Genomic DNA, 17,427 nt, shown 5'->3' with positions numbered 1-17,427 from the left:
CTGTCTCTGTTCTCTTTTGTCTTGATAGCAAAGAACCAATCTTTGTTGTGTAGACATTTATTTTCACAAATGCTAAGGAACAGCTCAGTTTAGACTCTCAGAAGCCTCATATGGAATTGCTCTTCTAGGGCTGTAGGGTACGGTCAACAGCATTTTTTTTTTTTTTTTTAAGAGACAGGTCTCGCTCTTGCTCAGGCTGGTCTCAAACTCCAGAGCTCAAGCAGTCCTCCCGCCTTGGCCTCCCAGGATTACGGGCATGAGCATGCACCTGGTCTTAAGTTTGCATTTTAAAGTTGGTTTCTATATATGACATGTATGTACATTTCAATGAGAGGTATGTGTTTTTCCAGGAGTAAAATGCAGTAAGATTTACCACTTAACTTTAAGAATCTGAAAATCATTTTTAAATATCAGTTTGGGTCATTACTGTTAGTAGCCTATATTTATACTTTCTAAAGTTAGGTTTCAGTAGTAACAGTATTAACACATAATTAATGATTCAATAGTTTTACAGTCTAGGTGCAGTGGCTCACGCCTGTAATCCTAGCACTCTGGGAGGCCAAGGCAGGAGGACTGCCTGAGGTCAGGAGTTTGAGACCAGCCTGAGCAAGAGTGAGACCCTGTCTCTACTAAAAATAGAAAAATTAGCTGGGTGTGGTGGAATGCACCTGTGATCCCAGCTACTCGGGAGGCTGAGGCAGGAGGATCGCTTGAGCCCAGGAGTTTGAGGTTGCTGTGAGCTAGGCTAACGCCACGGCACTCTAGCCCGGGTGACAGAATGAGACTCCATCTCAAAAAAAAAAAAAGTTTTACAAAACAAGAACAGATGGGTAGTGTGCTTTGTGAATGTGGAAAATATGAGGCATTGGTTCTTATTTGTCACCAGAGGAAACACACAATAGACCTAAAGGGAGTTCCCACGGCCATAGATCTAGTTTTATTGCTGAGATAGGCCCCTTCCATTTGAGTATCCTAAGTCACCCCTTTTCCCCAGCAGATAATTATTTGCATGTTTTAATAATTTGTGGTGAAGATATTTGTAGATTTTTATATTGCTCCTTAAACATCTTTCTAATTAAGAAAAAAAAGATGCACTCATTCTTGGATTTGACACATCCAGTTAGTGAAAAGACTTATAAAACTGTGTACAGGAGATTCTAGTTTTAATTTTATATGTAGGACTTTAAAAGTCATCTCAAGATCTTCAAAGTTGGTAACAGTCTTGTAATCCCAAAGTCAAAGAGATGACCCTAGCACTAACTCCGACTGCCAAAGTATAGGATGGGGACTCCGTAATTAAGCACAGGAGGTATCTTCTCTCTTCCTGTATTTGTAATTTGTTACTGGGTTAGAAGACAAGTTGAATAAGATTGGGGAAAGGAGTAAGTGACGCAGGGTCATTTGGCAGTTTTCTCTATTGCACTGATTTTTGGGGAGTCTTAAAAATGGTTTTAAGCTGTTGTCACTGATTGCTATAAGAACCTGATAAAAGTTGAGGGTCCTTGCCCTAGAGAAGTTTTTGCTTTAAGCAGAGTTTTGTTTCAAATATTAGGTAATTGGTACCTCCTATGTTAAGAGTTCATTGTTATGAGAATTAAATTGTTGGGGGAGGGGGTAAATAAAAAAGATATCTATTAGGGAATCTAGAAAGAAGGGAAAGGAAGATGTGTTTTACTTATTAGGCCAATACATCTAATTAATACTTTATAGCTGGGTGTAGTGGCGTGTGCCTATAGTCCCAGGCAGGAGGATCATTTGAGCTCAGGAGTTTGAGACCAGCCTGGGCAATGTAGCCAGACCCCTGTTTCTATAAAAAATAAATCCTTTTTTTTAATTAGCTAGGCATGGTGAAAGGAGGATCACTTGATTCCAGAGGTCCACTGCATCATAGCTGCAGTGAGCTATGATGATGCCACTGTTTGTTCTTTTTGTTTTTTGACTAGTCAAGTGCAGTAGTGAGAAGGGGGGAAAGTAGTAGAACAAGGAGTTCAAGGAGTTCATTCTGTAACTGACTGAACAATCAAGTGAGATAACTCACTACCTTCGGACCAGCCAGATGACGCCACTGCACCACAGCCTCAGAGAGCGAGACCCTGTCTCTTAAAAAAAAAGTGCTTTATAAAATTCTGCTTCATGTCTTTTAAGTGAATCAATAGAGCAAAATTATTTTCTGAAAATTGCACAAGAGGCCAGGCGTGGTGGCTCACCTGTAATCCCAGCACTTTGGGAAGCCAGAGTGGGAGGATAGCTTGAGGCCAGGAGTGTTCCAGACCAGTTTGGGCAACATAGCCATCTCTACAAAAATAAAAATAGCTGGGCATGGTGGCACATTACTGTACGTCCTAGCTACTTGGGAGGTTGAGGTAGAAGAATCGCTTGAGCCAGGACTTCGAAGTTATAGTGAGCTCAGTGAGCTATGATGGAGCCACTGCACTCCAGCCTGGGTGACAGAGGGAGACCCTGTCTGTAAGAAAAGAATAAATGTTAAAAAACTGCATAGGAGATGTATCAGATTTTTTTTTTTTTTAAATAGGAAGTCTCTGTGTTGCCCAGGCTAGTCTTGAACTCCTGGCCTCCCAGAGCACTGAGATTATAGGTATAAGCCACCATGTCTCACGAAAGATGTGTCAGATTTTAAAGCAGAATTAATTCAAAGCTTGACTTTCCGTGTCACTACTCTTTGTCCTTCCTTTCTGTTGAGTCCTGCTGTGACTAGTGTGTGTTTTTTAATTTTTTAATTTTTTTTTTTTTTTTAAATAAAGAAACATGATCTTGTTCTGTTTCCCAGGTTGGAGTGCAGTGTCATGATCATAGCTCACTGCAACTCTTGGGCTCAAAGTGATCCTCGTGCCTCAGCCTGCTGAGTAGCTAGGACTAGAGGTGAGAGCCACACCTGGCTTGAAACTGTTCTTATGTTGTAGTGGTTGAGCTTCAGTGCTTCTTCTGAAATCCTTTGCAGGCACGTTATATTCTCATTTAGATTCAGCTGCATTCTTATTTAGTATGTCTCTCAGCAAATCCTCTCAAATTTAGCAAGCCTGCATTTTTCACATTTTAGATGTATCTTCCGTGTTTTAAATTCGGGCCTTCTTTTCCTCTCTATCCCAAACATGCTTAATTCTAAATAATCCAACTTTCTTTACAATTTCTTTCTACTCTTTTTTTGTGTGCATTATTTATAGTACCATGAGCGTTTTGCAATTTATAAGCTGCAAATGCCCACAGTTTAGTTTATTCCCTGGATTTTGTCAGTTTTGGGTTAACGAAGTAGAAAATTAAATTATATAATTATAACATCATAACATTGGTATTTTTACTTGTTCTTTGTCATGAGTTATAGGAAATGGTTTAAACTAAAGTATGTTTAGTAAGTTGCATCTTCTGAAATAAAGCTATAAAATGCATTTCCTTTAAAATTATTTGCAGATATTTAGATTCAAATAGATTGACCATTGAAGTTATAAATGCTTTTAAGGTAATCTAGTATTGGAAAAACATGAAACTTTATAGCAAAGAAGGCAGATTAATAAATTAGCAGTGTTAGGTGAGATGCCCTGGGCTTTCTGCAAGAGTATCAAGTTCAGTTGCTGTTTAACAGCTTTGTAGAGTACTATTCTGTTTGAGGATAAAAGGCATGTCGGAAATTATAAATATGTTAATATTTGAATAGAATAAGTGATTTTCTGCCCTCAGTTACACAGGTTGCACATATTTGTGTAGAGTGGTATTGTGATTTAATTACTAAGCATACAATAACTTGATGTTTTTGTGTTGGCAGAAAGTAGTATCTAAACTGTTTGTGTTACATTTACTTTAGTATCCCTGTAAGAACAACCCAAGAAGTTTAGTGTCTGAAGGTTCTCTTGCTGTTGAATTGTGGCATTTGATCACTTTAAATGACTCGAGGGAATTTCACTATTGAGGGGTGTTGCTACCCTTTTTTCCCCTTATTCTTTTCAGCTATTCCTGACACATGGTAGAAAATCATTATCTCAAAGTGTTCCGTTTTCAAGTAAAGATAAAGGGCTTTTGTGAATGTACATTTTCTTGCAACAGAGAATTTTTACCTTTAAAACTATAAAAGGATAGTTTATAATTCAATAGAAGGACTCATTTTTGTTATTGCACTTCATTTATTTCTCAATTTCCTTGTCCCATCATTCGTTAATGTGTTTATTCTGTTTCTAATATGCTACAGACTTGAGGTGGTAAGCTGTGGTGGAAGTGAGCACCTTTGCCACCAGTTACAACTGATTTCTAGCACCTGAGAAGAGCTCATGATTAGAAATTGATCATTCCATGGCAGCTGCTATTACGTTCATAATCCTACTTTTCAGTTGTAGCTTAAAATAGATAATTCCATAGGTGATTTAGCCACTTCTGAAAAATAGGAGGGCACAGTAAGAGAAGCATGTATTATTTTCACACTTCTCATACTGCATCTTTTGGAATAGTTGTCTGTGTAGTTTTAGATATTATGGCAAAGGGGATACTTTAATATTTCTCCTTTGATGTGTAAGCCAGAATACCTTTGGGCTGGGGAAGTGGAGAAAGAATGGAGTATAAAATTTACCTAAAAAGAAAATGTATTGACTAGATGAGTGATGATTCAAAAAGTATACGCGAATATATAAGAAATATAAGTCTTCATCCCCCTCCTCCCATTCCCCTGTCTGCTGGTTCCCCTTTTCAATGGCAGCCACCCATAAGAGTTTGTTATATATCTTTCAAATAGTGTCACAAAGATCTATAGATATCAACTTTAAAATTTGTTTTATTTAATTAATTAATTTATTTTTTGAGACAGAGTCTCACTGTGTTGCCCAGGCGAGTGCCATGGCGTCAGCCTAGCTCACAGCAACCTCAGACTCCTGAGCTCAAGCTATGCTTCCGCACTCGGCCTCCCAGAGTGCTAGGATTATAGGTGTGAGCCACCGTGCCTGGCCTAAAATTTATTTTATTTTGACACATAATAATTTCACATTTTATGGGGTACATAGTGATGTTTCCATGCATATTAATGTATAGTGATCAGATCAGGGTAATCAGCATATCCATTTCAAACATTTATTGTTTTGTGTTGGGAACATTCAGTATCCTCTAAGCTATTTGAAACTATATAATTTATCACTGTTAACTATAGTCATCCTAAAGTGGTATAGAACACTAGAATTTATTTCTCCTGTCTAGATATAATTTTTTATCCTTTAACAAAAATAGAGCTTGTAAAAAACTCAAATGGTAGCATACTATCTATCTATTTTTTTTCTCTTAAGGGGGTATGTGTCTTTTAGTGGCAACATAATACTTCAGTAGAATTGCTACTTAAAATAGCATATCTTTGCCTATATGTGCAAGTACATCTTAGGATACCTTTCTGTGAGGAATTGCTGAATCAAAGGGAATGTGCATTTTATTTAAGTTGCTTTCTGTAGAGGATGTGCTGGTTTACACTCTCAGACAAAGGAGGTTGCGTTTTGTTTCTGTATTCTCTTCAACAACCATATATTTTCAAAAGCTTTTTGATCTTACCAGTGAAATTTTAGTTTGCAATTTGTTTTGCATTTCCCTTAAGAGTGAATATTCATTTCCTTGGAAATTGTTTCTGTGAACCTTTTCCATTTTTTACCAATTTTTTTCACCCTTTTTTAAAAAAATTATTTTTTATTTTTTTGAGGCAGGGTTTTATTCTGTGAGCCAGGCTGGATGGAGTGCAGTCGTGTGATCATAGCTCATTGCAGCCTCAGATTCCTGGGCTCAAGAGAGCCTCCTGCTTAAACCTACCCCAGGGGTTGGGGACCGCAGTGACAGATGACATTAATTGATTCTCAAACATTGAGCAAGCCATGTATACCTGGATCAAATCACATTCAGTTGTGGTATATAATTCTTCTTACACATTGTTTGATTTAATTTGCTAATATTTTATTGAGGATTTTTGTGTCTGTGTTCATTTGAGCTGTTGGTCTATAGCTTTTCTTTCTTGATTTTTTGCAACAAGCATTTGTTGAGTGTCCATATGCCAGGTGGTGCTGTTCTAGTTGCTGAGGGATACAGCAGTGAACAAATCTAAGTTCTTACCCTAATGGAGCTTATATTGCAGTGTTGGTGAGAGCATACAGACAAAAAAGAAACAAGTAAATATAAGTATATTAGATGGTTAGGAGTGCTACAGAGAAAAGTACATGGAGGAAGAGGGAGAGGAGTAATGGTGGTGGTGAGAAGCTAGCTATTCTATAATAGGATCGTCCAGGAGATTCCCGAATGAGAAGATAGCATCTGAGCAGGGACCTGAAGGAAGCGAGGGAGCCATATCTGTGGATATCTGAGCAAAGAGTGTCCAGGCAGAGGAAAAAGCAAGTGTGAATGAAATCCCCAAGGAAGGAGTGTGCAAGGAGATCCTGTGGCTGGGACTGAGTAACATGAAGGAGCTCCGGATTTTCTTTCTTGTAATGTCTTTGTCTGTTTTTGGTAGTAGGCTAGTGATGGCCTGGTAGAATGAGTTAGAAAGTATTACCTCTGCTTCTGTTTTCCGGAAGAGATTGTAGAGTGTTTGGTATTTCTTCCTTAAATATTTGATAGAACTCACTGGTTAACCTGTCTGGGCCAGATGCTTTTGGAAGGTTATTAGTTATTGATTGAGTTTCTTGAATACATATAGGCCAGTTCAGATTATCTTTCTTTTTACTGAATTCTTTTAGTTCTATCAATTGCTGAGAGAGATGTGATAAAATCTCTAACTCAGATTGTGAATTTGCTTTTTTTCTTCTTTTTTTCTTTTTTTCAATTTTAAAGAGATTTATTCTGAGCCAAATTTGAGGACCATGACCCGGAGCCACGCCCAAGAAGCCTTGCGCAAGTGGACTCTTTGCCTCTTTGCTTCCGTTTTTTTTTTTTTTTTTTTTTGCTTTTGCAACCCAGGAGCACAGATTCAAGTTGCCCTGAATATGTGCTCTGTCTTTGCTTCATTTTTAAAATTCTTTCCATTTTTACCTCATGTACTGTGAATCTCTATTGGTAGGTATATATGCATATGCTATATCTTCCCAATGAATTGACTCTTTTGTCTTTATCAAATGTTCCACATTATCTCCAGTAATACTCTGTATTTTGCAGTCTACTTTATTTGATGTTAATACAGTCACTCCAGCCTTGCTAGGCTTTCCTGTTTGATTTCACCTTATTTATGTCTTTGTACTACACTTAATCTTAGCCCAAAGGCTGAGAAGTAATTGTGTCTTTGTGTTTAAAATTCATCTCTCATAGGCAGCACATACTTGGGGCTTGCTTTTTTATCTATTCTGATAATCTCTGCGTTTAAATTAGATAGTTAAGTTCACTTACATTTGATGTAATTTTTGACCAGTTTGGATTTAGGACTATTTTCTGTTTGTATCTTGGTTTTGTTTTTTTTTGGTTTCAGGTATGCACATGAAAATATCCTCTGGTTTTTATTTCTTTTCCTCTCTTCCCTGCCTTCTTTTGAGTTAATTTAATATTTTTAGAATATAACTTTAATATGTTGGGTTTATGGCTGTAATTTCTTGAATTATTTATTCTTTTAGTGTTTGTCATAGACATTATACCACAGTTAAACTTAATATTGTAACACTTCATGTTAAATATAAGAACATGTATGTATCAGGTTAGAGTCATCTCCATGCCTGTCCTTTGTGCTATAGGTGTCATAATATGTATTATAGTCACATACATTATAAACCTCACAATATAGTATTATAATTTTTGCCTTAAACACTCATATGTATAGAAATTGAGAGGAAAAATAGTCTACTTATTTGCTGTTTCCAGTAATCTTTATTCTTTTTTGAAGATCTAAGTTTCCATCTGTATCATTTCCCTTCAACCTTCATAACTTTTTTTTTTTTTTTTTTTTTTAAGAAAACGTTTTCTTACAGTGTCTGTCTACTGGTGATGAGTTCTTAGTTTTCATTTATCTGGGAATATGTTTATATTTTATCATTGTTCTTGAAGTGTATTTTCTTGAATGGAATTCTGGGTTGACAGGTATGTTTTGTTTTTTCCCCTTCTGTTCTCTATTGATTCTTATTTGAAGTCAACATTCATTGGTATGCTTGTTCCTCTTAATGTGTTGTTTTTCTCTGGCTGTTTTCAGAATATTTTCTTTTGAGTTCCAGCAGTTTGACTATGATAAGCTTAGTTGTGGGTAACTTTTTGTATTTATTTTCTCAGTTCGCAGAGCTTTTCATGAATATTTAAATTAGTTTTTCACCGAATTTGGGATTTTTCTTGAAATAATTTTTCTGATCCATTTTTTTCTTCTGGAACTCCAATTAAATGTATGTTAATACCTTTTAATACTGTCCCATGGATCCCTGAGGTTTTATCTTTTCTGTTTCACATTGGATGATTTTTCTGAATTTATCTTCAAGTTCACTGACTCTCAATACTATCATACTGTATACCTGTCCAGTGAATTTTTTATTTTAGGTATCGTATTTTTCAGTTGTAAGATGTCCTTTCATTTTTTTAGTTTCAGCTTCTACTTTGAGATTTTCAATTTATTCTTTATGAACGTATTTCCTTTATGTCCGTTGACATCATTGTAATAACTGCTTTGGAATCTTTGTCTGCTATACTCAAATCTGTTTAATCTTGAGGTTGGTCTCCATTGATTGCTTTTTGAGTATTGTGTTTGTTTTCCTATAGGTCTGTTAATTTTGGATTACATCCTAGACATTCTGAATGAGATACATTGTTAGAGTATCTGGATTCTTTTATGTTCCCCCAGAGAATATTGATTTTTACAGTTCTGTTTTTAGCAGGCAGTCAAGTTGATTGGATTCAAACTGTAAACTCTGCCTTTTTTGTAGAAGGCAACAGCTGAAATATTAATTTTTTATTCTTAAATTTTATCTAGATTGCTTAGAACCTATCCTGTGTGTGGACCCAGTGATCAGCCAGAGATTTGAGTATAGCTTATATACAAATTTGGGGTTTCCACTTCTTAGACTGTCTCCTTTTCAGCATTGCCCCCTTATTTTCTAGTTCCTGTGGTTGTCCTGAAATCTGTCCTCAAGCCAGCAAGACTGTGGGTTTCTATCTGAGTTTTAGCCATACCTCTTCCCTCTTTTAGGACCAACTGGGACATATCCTCAGGCTGAAAGCCATGAATAAAAAAATCACCCAGGTCCTTCTTGCTTCCAAGGGATTGTTGATGACCCTTCTAGTTTCTGCCTCCTTTAGTCACTCTGTAGCACCTCCAGGTAGTTGCTTTATAGTATTTTGCCCCAGGGTTTGTGGTTATTCTCGGTGAGAAAGTTGATCTGATAGAACTACTCAGCCAATACCAGAAGGGGAAATACCAGAAGTGGAAATTCTCCATATTATCTTTGAAAGTTGGGATTACAGGGGCCTTATAAAAACAGAATGATAGCAAATATTTGTATAGCAGTTGTTATGAAAGCACTTTAAATGTAGATTATCTGATTTATGGTGATTGTTTTTTGCCAACTGTATCAGTAACAAAGGGTGTAGGTGCTGCTGCACATTGTGCCAAAAACCTGGACAGGAAATGAATCTGAAGTCTAAATTCAGCATAAGTGTACATACAAAATGATGTGATAGCTAAAAGTAAGAAAATAGGGAGGAAGATAGTAATGGAAACTATAGGTATGAGAAGAAATAGAAGAATTTTATGCTTTTGGAGAGGTAATAATGTCACTGGGAAAGCGGAGACCAAGTGTAAATGTGTGAAAGTATTGTCTTGCTACATAGTTCTTTCAGTTCTTTAAATAAAGCTTCTTTGGATAGCCTTTTTTCTCTATTTCTCTGCCTACTCAAAGCTAGGTCATAAGTTTACCAGTATTTCCCCACCTCTTCATAGGACCCTTGGTTTTGTGGTATTGATTTTGTTCTTTTTAAATGTTTGTTTATAATCATAGTATTTCACAGTTTGAAATTTTTACAGAACATTTTGGGTTTCTCTTTATTCACTATAAGCCCTATGAGGACTGAAATCATGTTTTTTGGATGCCCAGCTCCTAAGCCAATGCCTCACATGTATTAGATGCTCAGTCGACAGTTGAGGTTTAAATGAATGAATGTACACACATGTACACACACATGCATGCCATACATGGGTACCAAGGAATGCAAAGAGAGTTATAAACATCTATTATAGCCAGTCTTAAAACTCTTCAGTAGAGTTGAGGGTTTTTTTTGTTGTTGTTGTTGACCTTGATTTTGAAGGAGGTGATAGGCAGGGATCGAATGAAGTTATTGAGGAAGTGTTCCAAATCGGGATGAGGCAAGAAGTGGCAAGAAGATTTGGGGGGAAATTAAGATAATATTAGCAAGAGCTGATAAACTACTTTGTAAATTAGCAACAAAGTGGCTTTTTAAAAAGTTACTTTTAAAAATTTTCTAATAAATTTGGAGACTACTAGATGATGGAAAAAATTTTGAAGGGTTAAGCCTAGGCCGGTAGTATTGAGCCCCAAAAGAATGATTCGGGCAGTGGTCGCGAATGGTGAGACACCTGAGGGGCGAGTCAGTGACAAAAAGCAAGCAATGCTGTCAGTTCCCGCTTGCTTCTGTGTTTTAGGGTTCCAAGGTCCCGAAATGATAGTAGCGAGTTCAAAGTAAGTATTTATAGGTTATTATAATTTGTTTTCTTACTAGTGAAACTTTCTTGTTCCACAGCTCTTGGATAAGCACAAGAATATAGAGAGCATGGTGGAGCTTCTGGACTTGTATCAGATGGAAGACGAAGCCTACAGCAGCCTCGCGGAAGCTACAACTGAGCTCTATCAGTATTTACTACAGCCATTCCGAGACATGAGAGAACTTGCCATGCTACGAAGACAGCAGATCAAGGTATTTTTTTTTTTTTAAATAGGAGGCTCCCTATTTGAAATTTCTCCACCCAGCTGGCCATGCATATTAATTACTAGAGGAGCTTTAAAAAATGGAGATATCTGGTCCTTTTCCCTCAAAGATTCTAGGTTGGCAGATTTGGGTTATAGCCAGAGCATCTCATTTTTAGAGCATCTCAGGAGGTGATTCTGCTGAGTAGCCAGGATTGAGATTAGCCTAGAAAGTAATGTGGTCTAGTTAGCGTAAAGTTGTAAATGCACTGGAAGATCCCCATCTTCCCCCTTTTCCTGTGCTTCCCCTCCTCTTCTACTCCTGTCTCCCTTTTAATGTGTTGTGTACTGCGTAGTCTTAGACTTCTTTACCAGAAGTTTTGGGAACATTTATTTTTGAGAAGAACTTGTTAGGAAAGTTGTACGAATTGAATGGTTGAGCTTTAAACCCATGACATTTAGTTTTTATGTATAAAGAAATGTGTATGTATTACATTTTTTGAGGCAAGCATTTAAGGGTTTGAATTTTTAGCTGATCTCAAATCATGTTTATGTATATTTCACATAAAAATGTTGCTGAATTAGGACATTAAAACTGTTTTTGCCCCTCTTTCCCTCTGTATCCCCTTCAGAAAAAAGAAATTGTTTTTGCCTGATGGGTTAAATTGGAACATTATGTAAGATTGTGTATTTGATGAAAACAAGAGACTAGTCATATTTTTATCCTCCTGGAACTATGAAACAATCTTTAGGCAATGATACTTCTATAGGGCTCCAGGGCCAAATGTACAGTTGCTGTGACATTGTATGTTGTACTTCTATTTAATAAAACCAAGTGGCCAGCCTGAGCAAGAGCGAGACACCATCTCTACCAAAAATAGAAAAATTAGCTGGGTGTGGTGGCATATACCTGTAGTCCTAGCTACTGGGGAGGCTGAGGCAGGAGGATCTCTTGAGCCCAGGAGTTTGAGATTACTGTGAGCTAGGCTGACACCATGGCACTCTAGCCAGGGCAACAGAACGAGACTGTCTCAAAAAAAAAAAAAAACCGATGAAGCAAATTGTGAAGATAATTTACAGCCAAATAACTTAAATAATTGGAGCCTTTGTTTCTGCGATTGGAATGTATTTTTATTACCAAGTCAGACTAGGTATATCAGTAAAAATGTTTTTTTTGCACAAACTATCAGGTTAGTCTTCTGAATCTTAATTTAGTAAGATCTGTAGTAATTTTTGTGTTAGCAAGATACAAAATCAGTGGCTAAAATAGAGTAAGAAGTAATGTTTCACCCTGACAGTAGTGCCATTGGTGTGATATGTGCTTTGCGCACTGAGCTAATCAGTCATCAATTTGAAAACCTTGGATCGGGTGTGGTGGCTCACGCCTGTAATCCTAGCACTTTGGGAGGCTGAGGTGGGTGGAGGTGGGTGGATCGTTTGAGCTCAGGAGTTTGAGACCAGCCTGAGCAAGAACGAGACCTTGTCTCTACTAAAAATAGAAAGAAATTAGCTGGACAACTAAAAACACATAGAAAAAATTAGCCGGGCATAGTGGCACATACCTGTAGCCCCAGCTACTCAGGAGGCTGAGGCAGAGGATCGCCTGAGCCCAGAAATTGGAGGTTGCTGTGAGCTAGGCTGACGCCACAGCACTCTAGCGTGGGCAACAGAGTGAGACTCTGTCTCGGAAAAAAAAATAAAAACCTTGAGGTAAGGTAGGGAAAGGAAGGTAGTTGAATGTATAGATCAATCGTGGTATTATTAATATTCGAATTTATTATGGTGGAATATTATTTTCTTCAGGACAATTAAGAAGGATATGTGTTGAATTCATGGTGTTATAAATGTATTTTGCAAGTACGTTAACTTATAGTCACATTGATTAATCCAAATTGTTACTGCTCCATGTCCCAGAATTGATTGCATTATTTCTGGACCTAATAATGTCTGGTAGGACTCTTTGACAATTCTGGGTGGACTTACTGGGATCTGGGGCTTTCTTTTCATGATGTTTTTGGGAAGTGAACAATCTTAGGCCCATAAAATCTCAGTCTGATACCTTGGCAAGATATCAAGAGGTAAAGCTAAAGTTGTGGTTATAGAGAAATTTATAGCTTTAAATTTTCATGTTAGGAGTGGAAGAAAGATCTAAAATCAATTATCTAAGCTTCTAACGTAAGAAAAATGAGCAGATTAAAACAAAATTAAATAAAAGTGGAAAAATATTGAATGGAAATCAGTGAGAAGGGAGACAGACAGTAGATAAAAATCAATGAAACCAAAACCTGGTTATTTGAAAAACATGTATGTCGGGCTGGGCGCGGTATCTCTTGCCTATAATCCTAGCAGTCTGGGAGGCTGAGGCGGGCGGATTGTTTGAGCTCAGGAGTTCAAAACCAGCCTGAGCAAGCGCGAGACCCCGTCTCTACTAAAAATAGCAAGAAATTAATCGGACAACTAAAAATATATAGAAAAAATTAGCCGGGCATGGTGGCGCATGCCTGTAGTCCCAGCTACTCGGGAGGCTGAGGCAGAAGGATCGCTTGAGCCCAGGAGTTTGAGATTGCTGTGAGCTAGGATGATGCCACGGCACTCTAGCCCGGGCAACACAGTGAGACTCTGTCTCAAAAAGAACCAAAAAAACAAATAAAACATGTATGTCTCAATGTGTTATAGAAACCTAGTTAATTTAATTTTTTTAAAAACTAATTTTAAATCCCTACAGATTCTACAAGTATTAAACAGTATGGGAATATAAATAAGTTTGTGCCAGAAAAGTTTCCAACTTAGATGAAATGGACATGCTTTCTTAATTGACATCTTTGAAAACTCTAGGTCCAGATGACATCATTGGAATATTCTCTGAACATTTAAGGAAGAAATGATAGCAGTCCTACACAAATTCTTACAAAAATAAAGCATGAGAGAGTATTTCCCATCTCGTTTTATGAGGCTAGCATTTATCCTGGTAGCAAAATCAAATGAAGATATTATAGAAAAAGAAAACTGTGTAAACATCTCTTCATGAATATATTAGGTTAATCCTTAATACAAGCAAAAAGGATGCAGTAATCTATAAAACGATGTACTGTGATCAAGTGGGGTTTATGCCAGAAATACAAGGTTAGTTTAATATTTAAAAATAAATCAAGGTAGTTCACCATACTGTCAGAATAAAGAGGGGGAGACCCCGGTGTATTATTTCTACAAAGGCAGAAAAGCATTTGACAAAAGTTCCATATTCATTTGTGATGAAAACACTCAACAAATTAGGAAGAGGGGGAAACTTCTTCAGCCCACTAAAGGACATGTATGAAAAATGTATCTAACATTTTACTTAGTGGTAAATGACTGAAATCCTTCCCCCTAGGATTTAGGTCAAGGCAAGATTGCCTACTCCATTCAGTAGTAGTCTGGAGGTTCTAGGTCCTAGTCAATAAGGCAAAAAAAAAGGTACTTAAATTGGTAAAGTAAAGCTGTCTTTATTTGTAGATCACACTGTCATTTATGTAGAAAATCCTAAGAAGTCTTTGAAAAAGCTACTGGAAATAATATGGAAGTTTATACAGTTATGGGATACAAAAATCAATAAAATTTCAATTGTATTTTTTGTCTTTTAGATATCAACAACTGTAAATTAAATTTTAAAAAATATTTTCCTTATTGCTGAACATGAAACTCTTGGGGGATAAGTTTTATGAAATACATGAAAGTCTTGAACACTAAAAGTTACAAAATTTTGCTGAATTTACAGCATAAAAGTCAAGATACACAATATTAATAGATCATAAGATTCAGTGATGTTTATATGTTCTAATTTAATTGGTCTATAGATGAAAATTTTCAGCAGTGATTTTTTATTTTTAAATTGACAATTATATTTATGTACAACATGCTTCAAAATATACATCGTGTGGAATGGCTAAATAGAGCTAATTAACATATGAATTACCTCACTTCATTTTTTTGTGGTGAGAACACTTAAAAATCTTCTATTAGTGATTTTAAAGAATGCAATACATTGTTATTAGCTATAGTCACCAAATTGTACAGTAGATCTCTTTTTTCAGTATCACTAGAACATCAAGTAATGTACAGATCTCTTTAACTTATTCCTCTTTAATTGAAATTTTGTATCCTTTGACCAGTTATCTCCCCCATCCCACCCACTCTCCCCAGCCCTGGTAACCACCATTCTACTTTACTTCTGTTGAGTTCAACTTTTTTATTTTATTTTTTGTTTGTTTGTAACATTCAGCCGGAGAACAAGAGTTCAAGTGAGGTAATGCAGTATTTATCTTTCTGTACTTGGCTTATTTCACTTAATGTAATGTTCTCCAGGTTCATTGATGTTACTGCAAATGACAGGATTTCCATCTTTTTTTAGAAAAAAAAGACAGGATCTTGCTTTGTCATCTAGGCTGGTGTTCAGTGTCACAGTCATAGCTCACTGCAGCTGCAAACTCCTTGGCTCAAGCAATCCTCCTGAATAGCTGGGAGTATAGGCGGATGCCACTGTGCCCAGCTAATTTAAAAGAAAAAATTTTAAGAGACTAGGTCTGCAACTCCTGGCCTCATGCCATCGTTCCACCTCAGCCTCCTCAGTAGCTGAGATTACAGGCACGCCACCATGCTTGGCTTGGATTTCGATCTTTTTAAAGGCCGAGTAGCAGTTCATTTTGTTTATATGGCACATTTTCTCTATCCATTCATTTGCTGATAGACACTTAGGTTGGTTTCATATCATGGCTATTGTGAAAAATACTGCCTTGAACATGAGAGTGTAGGTATCTCTTTGACAAACTGATTTCATTTCCTTTGGATATATGCCCAGAAGTGGGATTACTAGATCATATGGCAGTTCGGTAATTTTAATTTTTTGAGGAACTTTTTCCTTTTCAACAATGAAAGTACTAATTTACATTCCCATCAACAGTGAATTCGGGCTTCCTTTTCTTTACATCCTCATCAACACTTCTTTTTTTTTTTTCTTCTTCCTGAGACAGAGTCTCAGTCTGTTTCCCGGGCTAGAGTACTGTGGCGTCAGCCTAGCTCAGAGCAACCTCAAATTCCTGGACTCAAGCGATCCTCCTGCCTCAGCCTCCCAAGTACCTGGGACTACAAGCATGCACCACCATACCCAGCTAATTTTTTCTGTGTATTTTTAGTTGTCCAGATAATTTCTTTCTATTTTTAGTATTTGTTTTCTTGCTATTGAGTTGAGTTTTTTATATATACATATGTTTGGATATTAACCCTTTGTTTCCTCTGTGTTGATTATTTCCTTTGCTGTGCATAAACTTTATGATATAATCCCATTTGTCTATTTTTGCTTTTGTTGCTAGTGCTTTTGGTTTCATATGCAAAAAATTACTGCCTACACCAGTGTCATGAAGCTTTCTCTCTGTGTTTTCTTCTAGTAGTTTTGCAGCTTTGTGTTTAAGTCTTCTATACACTTCGACTTGATTTTTACATATGATTAAAGATAAGCATCTAATTTCATTCTTCTGCATGCGGCTACCTATTTTTCTCAAAAACATTTATTGAAGAGACTGTCCTTTACACACTTTGTGTTCTTGGCGCCTTTGTCAAAAATCAGTTGACTGAAAATGCGTGAATTTATTTCACTCCCATGCTGGGTTTGTTTTTTTTTCCCTAACCTTCTTGAATCAAACCATGCTTTTTTAATTATTACAGCTTTGTGGTGTATTTTGAAGTCAGGTAGTATGATGTCTTCAGCTTTGTTCTATTTGCTTAGAATTGTTTTGGTTATTCAGGGTCTTGTGTGGTTCCGTATGAATTTTAGGATTGTGTTTTTCTATTCTCTGTGATAAATGTCATTGGAATTTTGAAAGGGATTGCATTGAATCTGTAAGTAGCTTTGGGTAACATGGACATTTTAATAATAGTAATTCTTCCAGTCCATGAACACAGGATAACTTTCCATTTATTTTCAGTGGAGCTTTAGAAAAAAAAATTGAGAAGTTAATTGTAAAATTAATATGGAAATGCAAAAGACTTGAAACAGCCTTGACAGTTTTGAAAAAGATGAAAATTGGATTTAGATTACCTGATTTTAAAACTTACTGAAAAACTAGAGAAATCCAGACAGTGTGGTATTGACATAGGATATAGATATGTACATCAATGGAACAGAATCGAATTAAGAAATAGATTCATGGTTATATGATCAGTTAATTTTCCATAATGGAGATAAGGCAATTCAATGAGGGGAAAAAATAGTCTTTTCAACAAAAGGTGCTGGAACAACTGGATATCCACATAGAAAAAAAATGAACCTCAGTCCATACCTTAAACCGTATATAAAAATCAGCTCAATCTATTTTAGACGTAAGCATAAAGACTGAAAGTATAAAACTATATAGGAAAACTGGAGAAAGTTTTCATAATCTTTGGGAAGGAAAGGCAAAGTTTTTAAAGACAGGATACAGAAAACTTGAGCCATAAAGTTAAAGGTTTAGTGACTTGGACTTCCTCAAAAGTAAGCACTTGCTCTTTAAAAGATTGTTAAGAACATGGAGGGCCAGCTATAGACTGAGAAAAAATACTTGTTTTATAT

The 17,427-nt window shown here is 36.5% G+C and overlaps 1 protein-coding gene across 1 annotated transcript in view; it reads left to right on the top strand.

The window, feature by feature from the left end:
- JMY (junction mediating and regulatory protein, p53 cofactor) overlaps positions 1 to 17,427 on the top strand; it is an 88,462-nt gene that overhangs the window by 18,853 nt on the left and 52,182 nt on the right. Inside the window, exons 2-3 of the mRNA XM_012664480.1 lie at positions 10,684 to 10,857; positions 11,068 to 11,080. Coding sequence (XP_012519934.1) covers positions 10,684 to 10,857; positions 11,068 to 11,080 — 187 coding nt within the window. The remainder of the gene's footprint in view (positions 1 to 10,683; positions 10,858 to 11,067; positions 11,081 to 17,427) is intronic.

The sequence above is a fragment of the Propithecus coquereli genome, unplaced genomic scaffold, assembly GCF_000956105.1.
Source record: "Propithecus coquereli isolate 6110/MARCELLA unplaced genomic scaffold, Pcoq_1.0 Scaffold9, whole genome shotgun sequence".
In the NCBI taxonomy this organism is placed as follows: Eukaryota; Metazoa; Chordata; class Mammalia; order Primates; family Indriidae; genus Propithecus; species Propithecus coquereli.
Note: the sequence above shows the minus strand (reverse complement) of the source record. Positions and strands in the feature narration are given on the sequence as shown.